This window comes from Molossus molossus, unplaced genomic scaffold, assembly GCF_014108415.1.
Source record: "Molossus molossus isolate mMolMol1 unplaced genomic scaffold, mMolMol1.p scaffold_m16_p_8, whole genome shotgun sequence".
Taxonomy (NCBI): Eukaryota; Metazoa; Chordata; class Mammalia; order Chiroptera; family Molossidae; genus Molossus; species Molossus molossus.
Genome location: NW_023425402.1, coordinates 100,363,560 through 100,376,028, shown reverse-complemented (window position 1 = coordinate 100,376,028; position 12,469 = coordinate 100,363,560). Strand labels below are relative to the sequence as shown.

Sequence of the window (12,469 nt, the reverse complement as noted above, 5' to 3'; positions counted from 1 at the left end):
TAGGGCTTTGTGACTTATCAGATGTCAGAGGAGGGAGACGGAGAAGTCACAGCTCTCTTCCAACACCCTGATGTGGACATCTGAGCGGATGTCAGGCCATTCCCAACGGTAGGGAGCCCAGGAGAGAAGTAGGTCACTGGGGTACAGGTGGGGACGTGGTAGAAGAGGGTGGAGGCAGAAATTAGGAATTCGGTATCTGTGATGCAGTGTGCGCTGCCTGTAGAATGTAGCACTCACTGAGCACTTGTAACACCTGTGATCCAAGCCATGCCGCTTACAGATATGACTCCACGACTCCTTACGAGGACTCCATGAGGAAACCACTCATGTCATCCCTACTATAGTCCCGAAGTACAGGACGTTTAAAGAGGTCAATCAACCAGCCCAAGTCAATACGGAGCCTGTGTGTGACCCTAACTCTGTTTTGTTCAAACCCTCCATAGCATGCAACTGCATATAGTGGTGTGAGGCTCGGGGTTCTGGCTGATCTGAAGTAAAGTTGGCATTGTTCGCATATACATGATCATTAAAGCCAGAAGAATAGGTGGAACTGGTTACTGATACTTATAGCCAATGATATTAGCTAATATGCATCGAGCACTGCTTACATGCCGGGACACTTTCAAATGCTTTACCTTATTTCATCCTTAACAGCAACCTTACAAAACAGCGTCTAGTTCCCTAGGGCTGCGCTAATGTTACACAGAGTGAGTTAAACGACAGAAATGCATTGCTCGCAGCTCTGGAGGTAGGAGTCTGAGGTCAGGGTGTCTGCAGGGCTGGTTCCTTCTGAAGGCTGTGGGGAGAATGTGCTGCGCGCCCCTCCTACTCCTGTGTTCACTGTCACTCTTCGGCACCCTGGGCTCGTAGCCGCATCACCCCATCTCTGCCTGCATCTGCACGTGGCTTCTCCCTGTGTGCGTGTCTGTGTCCACATTTCCTCTTTTTAAACGGGCACCTGTCTAGGACAGAGCTTAACTTGATCATCGCCAAGACCCTATTTCCCAATGAGGTCCCATTCACAGGTCCTTGGAGTTAAGACTTCAACCTATTTTGGGGGACATAATTCAACCCATAACAGGATCTGTTTCACAGAGGGGGAAACTGAAACACGGGCAGATACGTCGCCTTCTCGTGTGCCGAGGTCACGAGGCTCACACACTGGGGAGCACTCACGCCCACCAGACAGACAGCAGACCCCCGTGGTCCCAGTGGACCGGACCGGACTGGGTGTCGGGTCTAAGGGAGGCCGATCTGCAGGCTTGTCGTGGGCCTGCAAGGGGCACGATGTGGAAGCGCTGCTCCGCCTGCGCACCTCTCCCTGAGTGACGGGTCCGCGGAGCATCTCCCCGCGGGGCAGAGACGCGGGAGGACCGGTCTGCAGTGGGAGCAGAACTCGAGAGACGACGGGGAAGCCGGGAAGTGTTAGAACACGTGGACCAGGGCAGGCCAGACTGAGCAGGAGCTAAACGGGGAACGCAGAGGAGAGGGGTGGCGGCACCAGCCGAGGCGGTGGAGGCAGAGGCAGCGGAAGGGGAGCCGCCCGGGGGATGGGTGAGGGAACCGGCCGGGAGCCACCGCGCGGCCGGGCCTCCGGTTCTCAAGCATCGACTGCCTTCCAGCTTTCGGGATGCAGGCCCACTCTTCTCTGAGTTCTGAGAGGTCAAGATTCCCGCCTACGCTTATATCCACACTTGTCCTTACATCAATCTCTCTTCTTTGTTGTTGCTTTGTTTCCTGGGACCTTACAATAATCTAACTCAAACACCCAGAGAGGCAGGAATAAAACATCATTGAAGCTAATGGAAGAGAATGTTTCGAGGAGAAAATGGTCAATTGCATCAGATGTTACAGAAAGATCAGGTGAACGAGCACTTTAAAAGTAACGAGGATTTACTAACAAAAGTGTGAGAGCTGGGCGTGTGGAGACCAAAGCCAGGTTGTAGTAACTGCCGGAATAAATGGGAGGTAAGACCAGAAACACAGCAACAGAAACCGTACTCTCAAGAGGTTCAGCTGTGAAGACAGAGAGACAGGCTCTCAGCCAGTGGTTCTCAACCTTCCTGATGCCGCGACCCTTTAATACAGTCCCTCGTGTTGTGGTGACCCCCAACCATAAAATTATCTCCGTTGCTACTTCATACCTGTAATTTTGCTGGTGTTATGTCTTAGGCGACCCCTGTGAAAGGGTTGTTCGACTCCCAAAGGGATCGCGACCCACAGGTTGAGAACCGCTGCTCTTCGTGGCCTGTGTTGTGGAGTAGAAGGAGTGATTTTTTTTTTTAAGTGAGAGAGATTTAAACACATTTAATCCAATTTATTGGGGTGGCATTGGTTAATAAAATCATTTAGGTTTCAATGAACATATTTAAATGCACGTGGAAATAAGCCATTTACGAAGGCGAGGTTGAAAATATTTGAGAGAGCGGAAAACTACGGGTGGAACGAAGCCGCTGAGGACGCACGTGGCCGGGCAGAAGCAGGGAGATGGATCATCTGAGACAGCACCAGGGAACACAGCGAGGCTGGGTGTGAACGCCTGTCAGGCTGTATTAGGATCTGACATTAAAGGGATTTCCTGTAATGGCTTCTATTTTCTGAGTGAAATAGGAGATGAGATTTTCTGCTGACAATAAAGAGGACAGAGACAGGGGAAGAGCCTGGAGGCAGAGAAGAACACAGCCACTTGGGGAAATGGCGGTGAGACCCCTCGGGGAGAATAGCGCAGGACTACCTACCATGTAGTGCGGGGGCCCACTGAGACCAGAGGCCACGCGTCTGGTGTGAAACTTACCTGTGATTTTATGGGATTTTCTCCCGTCTCACTCTGTGGGGCAGGAAAAGCAGCAGAAATATTGGCAGTTGGGATGAATTCAAACTCGAGGAGAGACGGGCACGGGAACAAGCATCGGGAAGGAAATGAGTGAAGAAATGAACCGTAATGTGCACATGGGCTGCCCATGGAGGGCAGTTGGCAGGGCTCATAGGGACAAAAGGAGAGGACCAAGGGATCTCAAAAAATAGCTACTTGGGAGTAAGGAAAGAGATCTGGGATGATAAGAGATTAAAACTGTAGAGGTAGAGAAGTCCTTGGTGACTAGAAGATTCTGAATTTGACCACAGATGCGTGTTGTGTGTCTGTCCAGCTTCTCTTCCTTTGGGGAAATGTCTGTCTGTCGTATGTGTGGTTCTGGTTGAACGGCTCATCCTGGAGCCTCACTGTCACTACTACAAGGGTTGGCATGGGATGCAGACCAGTGAGTTCATCCCTCGGCTACCTTCAGTGCTTGGTTCAGGCTTGGCTAGATGACCAAGAAGAGATCAGAATCTTCTCTGAGATCTCTCCCGTGGGTGTGGGAGGCAGAGTCTCTCTTTTTCTCAGCTCATGAGTTGGAAAGACTGAGTAGCTGCTTGTGACCATCTTCCCTGGCAGCATGGAGGACCCACTGGCACAGGAGAAAGTGAGACCACATGCAAAGACAGCCAATCAAGCAGAGGTGAAAGACGGGCAGAAGCGAAAATAATGCAGAGAATTTTGAATTTTGATCTAGCCTTGCTGAAGCTAGCCTGGATCTTTCAAATGACCCCAACTTCTCTTTGGCTTAGGGTAGTTTAAATTGGATTTCTGTAAATTGCAATCTAGATATAAGGACAGTAATGTATGAGAGCTTAGAAGGCCAAAAAACTAAAGATAAAATGTTGCCCTGGCCGGTATGGCTCAGCGGTAAGAGTGTTGCCCTCGGACCAAAAAGTCCCAGGTTCGATTCCAGCCAAGGGCACATACCTTGATTGTGGTTCATCCCCGGCCCCGGTTGGGTTTTGCAGGTGGCAACCAATTGATATGTCTCTCTCACGTCAATGTTTCTCTCTCTCTCTCTCTCTCTCTCTCTCTCTCTCTCTCTCTCTCTCTCCCTCCCTCTCTCCCTCCAGCTTTATCTGAGGATTAATGTAAAAATGTCCTCGGGTGAGGATGAGAGAGAGAGAGAGAGAGAGAGAGAGGAAGAAGGGAGGGAGGGAGAGAGGGAGGGAGGGAGGGAGGGAAAAAGATAGTGTTACATGAGTTTGATTTATAGTCATTAAAGTCACCCAAAATGAAGGCAGTACTTAATGGGGGTGGAGACGACATCTATGAGCCATTTGTAACAGGTAAGGCCAATGAGGACCAGAAGAAAGATACATATCAGTTAGCAGGAACCTAAAAGTATGAAGGTTTTTATACAAAGGCAGAGGAACAATAGTACGGAAACTGTGGAGAGGAAAGAGAAGCATACAGACCTCTCTTGCTGATGAAAAGTGGAATGTGTAATAATGTGCATAAAATCGCTGCTGCATAAAGTAGACAGACTTCCTGGTCAAAGTTTCTGTAACCATGAAATGTTTCCCCGGTGAAAATTAGTCTCTGTCTCTAAGTCCTTCGTATTATTGCAACCTCAGTAATATAGACACCCCCATTTTCAGGCCCCCATTCCTGACCCTGAATCACTCCCTATTCATCTATAAGACAGACTATAAGGTAAAATAAGACATTTAGATAAGTCAGGTTTAACTTTTGGCCCTAACTTAATAATTATGCAATTATTTAAATGTCTCAGACAATGACCAAAATAATAACCGCAGTAGCAATTATCACTCGAGTGTATTTGGCAGATAAGTTCGTGTTAAATATTTTAAAACTCTGTTTAGAAAAGTCGCATCAACCTAATGCATTTTATTGGACAACATAAAATGTGCATGAATATGATGGCAGAACAGAGGCAGACAAGAGTGGGAAGCTGGCCTGGCGACCCTGGCAGAGGCCCGGAGGCAAGGCCAGCCGAGCAGGCAGCTTAACGGAGGGAAACGGCTTTCACTCTGCGCAGAGGACAGGTGGCTAAGCGCACGTGGATTATATACATGGACAGAATTTATTTTTCTTATCCCCTGTACTCTTCCGACCCGAAATCTCTGAGGACTGTGTTCAGACATTTTTAATATTTCTATACGTGTTAAAGATTATTGCCTATACATTCGAGTCATACACTGGGAATATTATATAAACATATATTCGGATAAATGGCATGTGATTTTGTAGGATAAAGAGAAAGTACAGTACTAATAACTATGGACCATTTTTAGTCTCCTGTTTATCTAGAAACATAATTTATGATATAAGTCAAAAGTGGAAAAATAAAATTATAACCGCTTACATCTTTAAATGTATTCTTGAATAGTGTGGAAAATAAATTTCCAGAGAAAATAAACGGTTTATTAAAGACTATTTGGAGAACGTACAGAAACCATCTTCCCACCCTCAGACCCTGCCCCCACCCCGCATGACTGCTTTCTCTGGTCTTGGCAACACGGAGCCTCTCAGCAGCTCCATCCTCCAGAGAGCCGAAGGGGGCGTCACGGCCTCCCGACCGGTCCACAGCGGCAGCCGCTGCATTTGGAGCCGGTGAGGGGACCTCCAGAGACGCCAGACCTTCCCCGGGGAATCCGAGGCTGCCTCTCCTGCCTGTGGCAGACCTAGCTCGTGTCTCTGGCTGGGCTGGGCAGGCGTGTTTCCTTAGTTGTCAGCAGAGGTGACCCACCCCCTGTGGCGATCCTGAGTCGCTCTCCCTCTGTGTGGCCTGTCATCCAACCTGCAAGGGTCACACTCACTTCCTCTCATCTAGACTTTCCATTTTCTCTTAATATTTAGTTGTCATCTGTATTTCCCTCTCCTTTAATCAGACACCAATGCTTTTTACGGGGACTGAAAAAAATTTTTCACATGGCAGAAATAAGATAATTGCCCAAAAGAAGAACACGTTTTTCTCTTTGAAATTAAAAATATGACTTCCTGAAAAATCTCTGTGACATGGACATTTAGAAGGAAGGCAGCAAGTGAGAGATTTTACCATCATAAAATCCTGATTCTGAAAGTGCACTTGCTGTGACTCGTGTGCTACTTTGGTGAATACAACTGCGTAGGCGGTCTTTGGCTCACAGGTTCATGCAGTGGCTCCATTTTCAAGTACTGAGATCAGCCCCGTTCAGACCTTAAAAATGACCACCAAATGCGATCTGGCGGCAACATTTTAAAACACACATGTTGCCCTGGCCGGTTTGGCTCAGCGGTTAGAGCATCGGCCTGCGGTCCTGAGAGACCCGGGTTCGGTTCCCGCTAAGGGCATGTACCTCGGTTGCAGTTTGTCCCTGGCCCTGGTCGGTCGTGCGGGTGGCAGCCACTCGATGTGTCCCTTTCACATCGATGTTTCTCTCTCTCTCTGTTCCTCTCTCTCCCTCCCACTCTATCTGAACAAAAAATAGAAAAATGTCCTCGGGTGAGGATAAAAAAATAAAATAAAACACACATGTTTCTTATAGGACCTCAGACTGCATGTTTTATCCAAATAATTAGGTGTATTACTTTTTAAAGAAATCATATAGGTTACACTCATAAATCTCAACTACTTTTGGACTTCGGTTCTTGACTGCATGGATGCTTTCCTTCCTTTATGCCGGCAATTTTCACCCGAAACACGGGGAGCCAGGAGAAGCTGGAGGATGGTGGAGTAGCAAAGGAGACACAGCCTTTGATACAGAGTCAGTTTGCTGTACCTCCGGGCTCAGTCACCGAACAACTGCATTCCTGGGTAGGTAACACCCTCTCTGAGCCCCAGAGAGGGTGTAAAATAAAAACATTAAAGTCTTGACCAGTTTGGCTTAGCAGTTAGAGTGTCAGCCTGCAGACAAAGAGTCATGGGTTCAATTCTGGTCAAAGGCACGTACCTCAGTTGCAGTTTGGTCCCCAGTCCTGGTGGGGGTCATGCGGGAAGCAGCCAATCGATGTGTCTCTCTGTCTCTGTAACTCTCTGTCCCTCTCCCTAACCCCCACTCTATCTGAAGATATCTGAAAAAAATATCCTCGGGTGAGGATTAAAAAATAAAATAAACAAAAACATTAAAGCTTCTCCATGTGGTTATTGGGAGAATCAAATTGGGTAGGAAAGCCCCTGACTCACAATAGATACCCAATAAATGTTCATTCCTTGCTGACATTTCTCATTCTAGACATGCAATCTAGTGGAATTCGTCTGGGTCCCAAAGTGCTAGCAAATGAAATGACAGGTGTTTTTAGTATCGAACATTTATCTGCCTTTGAGATTCTTTGTTGCCAGTGATGGATTCTTGCCCTATTACCAAAGTATACAATATTCACCTACTGACCAAATTTCAAAGGTTTGGAGAATTTGTTAAATGGTCCCATCCCTTAGCTCCATATCCCTCAAGAGATACGGTGTTCAACGGAGAAGTTTCAAGCGACTTTGCAGGTGCCTGTCTTGCCTGGCCGTCACATCTCTGAGGCAGGCACAGGTGACAAAGTGATGCCGATGAGAATGGATCAGTCTTTCGAGACATTTGATGATTTCATAGTCAGGAAGAGCCAGGCTGGTCACGTTCAAGCCCAGCATCTGTGAAACCACCTCCCTAAAGTCCACCAGCTGGAATAGCAAACAGAAACACATTAGCGGAGAGAGCAAATGTATCAGCTACTGTTGAGCCAAATGCAACAGCAACAACATGGGAAACCCAGGTGTGCATGAGGCAGGTAGGTCACGTCCTCTCGCTAACCTTAGTTCCCTCATTTATAAAGTAAGAAAGGCTAGCCTTCTACATTAACTCCAAAGTCCTTCCAGGCACCAACCTCCAGCGATTTCATAACCACTGTTCCGATGAGCCAATCAATGTGGTAGTGGCTGCCAAGTCAAAAATCCCAATTAAGCAACTGGGAACAAGACTCTGACCTCCATAAGATTTCATTTTCTCACTTCCAGGGTGGATATAAAAATAGACCTACCTCCCGGAGCTGTTCTGAAATTGGGACCTAATGAAATGATGGCTGTGTAAGGGCTCTGCACACGAGAAAGTGCTTTACGAAGGTTGGTGTGGTGGTGCCCATAGGTGAAAAGTGCTTATGTGCTAGAATGTTAACTGGGCACCGAACCTCTTACACGAAAGGAAGAACAAATGATAAGTATGAGCTAATGAAAACAGGAGGGCTTCTAAATGATGCTCAGGTCACATCAGACAGATCGCCACCTCTCAACCCATAACATCGGCCTCTCTGGGAGCACTATGAGTCCATTGAGCGTGCACACACACACACACACACACACACACCAAGGAGGGTGAGGGATGAGCACTGGAAATATGGTTGAAACGTGCCTCACACTCCTCTGAATTCTCCTAGACTGGAGCAAAAGCAGACAAATCAGGGATATCTGAGCGACACCTCGCTAGAGGTGCCTTCCGTTTTAGAAGAGGTGTGATCTAACCTGAAGACAGATCTTACACCCAGAACTGCCTCCTAAACAATCCCACCATGGGCTCATCTGCTTCCCAACCTTCTTCCTACACGGAGTCCACTTGGGAAATGTCACGCTTTCTCCAGCCCCGTCTCCCTGATGAAAAAGCTTTCCTCAAAGTTCCGCATCCTTTCGAATGTGGCCAGAGCTCTTAATTCTGGAGTAGCTTCCCTCTGGGAATACTCACTCGGCATTTGGCCTTCCTCGAGTCTGCCTGACACATGAGCCAGAGCAGAGGCAGCCAAAGAGAAAAAATATCCTAGGATCAGAGTCCACTCGGAGCCCTTGGAGCATCGGACAGGGAGCGAGATGAAAGCCAAGAGCAACGGGGGTCAGGCTGCCCGGGACACGCTTCTTTCTGCCTGACCTGATGAGCTCGCCAGATAACACTCTCCCCCTTGGACCAGCGTGCGTGAGGGCTGCTTTATGGTTCCCATCTGGGTTTGGTCGGCCACCAAGTCTGGGTGCCACCGTTTGAGACGTGGGGCTATTTCCTGCAACTGCTCTGTGCTGGAGATGAGGTTTGTCCTGACCTCCCAAGGCTGAAGCCCTGGTAACCGTCAGAAGACGTGGGATGATGCAACCCTTGGAGGCAATCAGCAAACCTCGTAAAAACCTCTCCACAGCCAGACCTGGCTTTTCACAGGCTTACCGTCACTTCGATAAGAATGTCTTTTTCTTTCCTACGATGCGTGCCATGAAAATGGGAATTATTTTTCTTAGCGGAATAAATCATCATGTTTTTTTTTTTAATGCCCAGAAGATACTAGACAGCAGGCAGAGAAATGACAGAGGAAGGTCTGTGAATTGTCCACAAAGAAATGTGTGAGCAATGATCAAGCTTTGGAATTGTCCTCTCTCCTCAGCAAGAAGGTGTCATCGCCGGGTTTCTACTCACCTGCTTTTCTCTCTTTTCTGCTTCTTCAAGAGATTTCTTGAGTGTTTTCCTTTCGCTGGTTACGACGTCCATGGTGTTCCTGGCTCTCTCCTTGTCCTCTTTGGCTTTGTGCGCCGTCATGTCCAGTTCTGACCTGACAGACACGAGCTTTTTCTCAGCTTCCTCCTTCATCTTCTCCAGCCTGTCTCTGCATTGACTGAGGTCTTCGATGGCTTTGGTCTGCTCCAGAGTTTTAATCTGAGAAGGCAAGGGAATGCGGTTCATTTCTTCTGTCTGTTTAGGAAAACTGCATAAACAAGTCAGAAGTCAATGGCATTCACTCAGTAACTTTTTTATGAAGAAAGAAGGAAGCCCATCCCAATTATATAGACTTTGCCAAACACGTGTGCTGGACAAACATGTCTTAAGACAGTCATAGTTTATAAACAACAGGTCAGGGTACCATTACTCGGAAAATCGATGCGATAAAATGGGAGTGTGATTCTGGGTTAAACAAAAAAAACAAAGTCAGCTGGTACTTACACGCAGACTCAGCTCCCTACACAAAAGCGACCTGCACTCTTTGATCAAGGGGTCATTCCTGGTGTAGAAACACTAGGAAGGGCGAACGGTCTCCCCTGGGAGTGTTTTCCTACAAGGAAGCCCCACCGAACACCCCCACCGAACAGCAAGTCTTCAGCACCGCTGTAAGGAAAATCTACACTGGCAAGTTTCTGGAAAAGTGTCTTCTGCCTTTACCGCATTCCACCCCATGCAAGGGCGTGGGAGGGGGCATGCCTCTCCCCGAGAAGCTGACCCACAGTCTTAAAGCCAAAGCACAGAGCATCCTGGGGTTTGAGGCACATTTTTAAATTATTTTAGTATTTAATAGTATACCGGATCTGCTTACAAAAAGAATCTGAGCCCTGGCCAGGTGGCTCAGTGATTGTACACCCAAACAGTTGCAAGTTTGATTCCCAGTCTGGGCACATGCGGAGGCAACCGATCAATATTTCTCTCTCCTTCTCTTCCCACCCCCCGAACTTTCTCTCTCTCTCCCCCTTCCTCTCTCTCTAAAATCAATAAACATATCCTCAGGTGAAGATAAAGAAAAAAAAAGAATCTGCGTCAATAGGGATAAGATTCTTATGCATACAACCTGGATGAACCTTGAAGACCTCACGCTCAGTGCAATGAGCAGACACAGGACAAACACTGTATCAATCCACTTCTGAGGAGCAGACACAGGACAAACACTGTATCAATCCACTTCTGAGGAGCAGACACAGGACAAACACTGTATCAATCTACTTCTTGCGGGGCAGACACAGGACAAACACTGTATCAATCCACTTCTGAGAGGCACCTGGAATCCCTTCAACAGAGACAGACAGATGAGTGGGAGTTCCCAGGAGCTGGTGCTCAAAGCCCTGTTGTCAATGGGCAAAGAGTGTCTGGAAGATGACGAGAAAGTACTGGAAATGGACAGTGGTGATGGTTGCACACTGTGAACATATACTGAACTCCACCAACTGCACACGTAAAATCATTAGCATGGTAAATTTTATGTGATGTATATATTACCACAACAACAACAAAAAATTGAGGTACTTGTACATGATCAAACACAGCTTTCTTTTTCACCTAAACCCACTAAGAATAAATATGAAAAAGCTGCCACTTGACATCAGCAGATCGCTCTCATCAGACAGACAGACAGACAGACAGACAGGTGCTGGGAGGCGGGGGAGAAGCCAGGCCCTCGTACTGCTGCTCAGAATGCCGACTGTGCGGCTGCTGTGAAAGCCTGTTTGCCAGGGTTTGGGTGTTAAAAACAGAGCGAACATTTGGCCCAGCAATTCCGCTCCGAGGTATATATACTCAAGAGAACTGAAGACTTCTTTCCACACAAAACCTGAACACAAGTGTTCATAGAACATTCAAAATCACCAAAAAGTGAAAACAATCTAAATATCCAGCCATCGATGAGCAGATCATCCATACAACGGGACATCGTCCGGCAATAAGAAGGAACGAAGTACCGATTTTCGCTGCAACGTGGATGAACCTGGAAGATACTCTGCCACAGGAGAAACGTCGGTCGTGGAAGTCCACTTACTGTATTTCCCTTTACATGAAAGACCTGGAAAGGCCGCAGCTGGTGGGAGTTCCCCGACAGACAGATCTGAGCTTCGTGATCAAGTAAAGAGCGGAGAGACAGTGGGGAGAAAGGTGAGCGTCTGTGTTAACGAGGCTGCAGGGGCTGCTTTTAGAAGAAACTCAGAATGGGGGGCTGAGGACTAGTGGGTAGTGTAGGTATCATGTAGCCAGGAAATAAGAAAGAGAAATGAGGGAGAAATGTTTTAAAATATTGTTGTTTAGCCCAGACGGTGTGGCTCAGTGGATTGAGCATTGCCCCATGGACTGAGAGGTCCCGGTTTGATTCCCGATCAGGGCACATGCCTGAGTTGTGGGCTCAATCCCCAGTAGGGGGCGTGCAGGAGGCAGCCAATCGATCAATGTTTCTATCTCTCTCCCTTCCTCTCTCTCTGAATCAATAAAAACATATTTTTAAAAAATGTTTTCAATATTGATGTTCATGATAAGTAAAATCCCTGTTTGTATTTCTCTTTTTTCCTTTTTCTTAAAGTAACAATAATACAGCTAACAACAGGTGTTGGACTGCTGATTATTTATTGAAATGGTTGGGACCTACTCAGACTACATTTAGAAGCTACTGTCACCCAGCCGGGTGGCTCAGTGGTTCAGCATTGACCCATGCACCAAGAGGTCGCCGGTTCAATTCCCGGTCAGGGCACATGCCCAGGTTGTGGGCCAAATCCCCAGTGGGGGGCATGCTGGAGGTGGCCAATCGATGTTCTCTCTCATCAATGTTTCTATCTCTCTCTCCCTCTCCCTCCCTCTCTCTCTAAAACCAATAAAGAAAAAAAAAAGCTACTGTCAGAGATCCAAGTCTTTGTGTAGTCTCAGATTAGAGTGCATCTCTGCTGACTGTAAGAATCACAGGGCAAGGAGCACAAGCTGACCTGATCCAAACTCGGAAGCTTCCCCCGATACCAGCAGAAGTCAGTGGGGCTGCAGGAACTCTTCTAAGACTGGAAGGACGTGATATGAGGAGAAGTGACTTGGGATCCGGGTGTCCCGATGGAAGATCAGATATACAATGTCTTGTGTGACTTCAATAAACTGAGGAAGCCTCGGGAAAATACCTGAACTGGAAGCTCATTTCTATCTACTACAA

The 12,469-nt window shown here is 47.4% G+C and overlaps 1 protein-coding gene across 1 annotated transcript in view; it reads right to left on the bottom strand.

The window, feature by feature from the left end:
* Positions 1-6,851: 6,851 nt before the first annotated feature.
* The window catches only part of CCDC170 (coiled-coil domain containing 170), a 64,917-nt gene continuing 59,299 nt past the window's right edge, over positions 6,852-12,469 (bottom strand). The window contains exons 9-10 of the mRNA XM_036248751.1: positions 9,229-9,465; positions 6,852-7,466 (exon numbers count right to left, since the gene is read on the bottom strand). Coding sequence (XP_036104644.1) covers positions 7,266-7,466; positions 9,229-9,465 — 438 coding nt within the window. The 3' untranslated portion in view covers positions 6,852-7,265. The remainder of the gene's footprint in view (positions 7,467-9,228; positions 9,466-12,469) is intronic.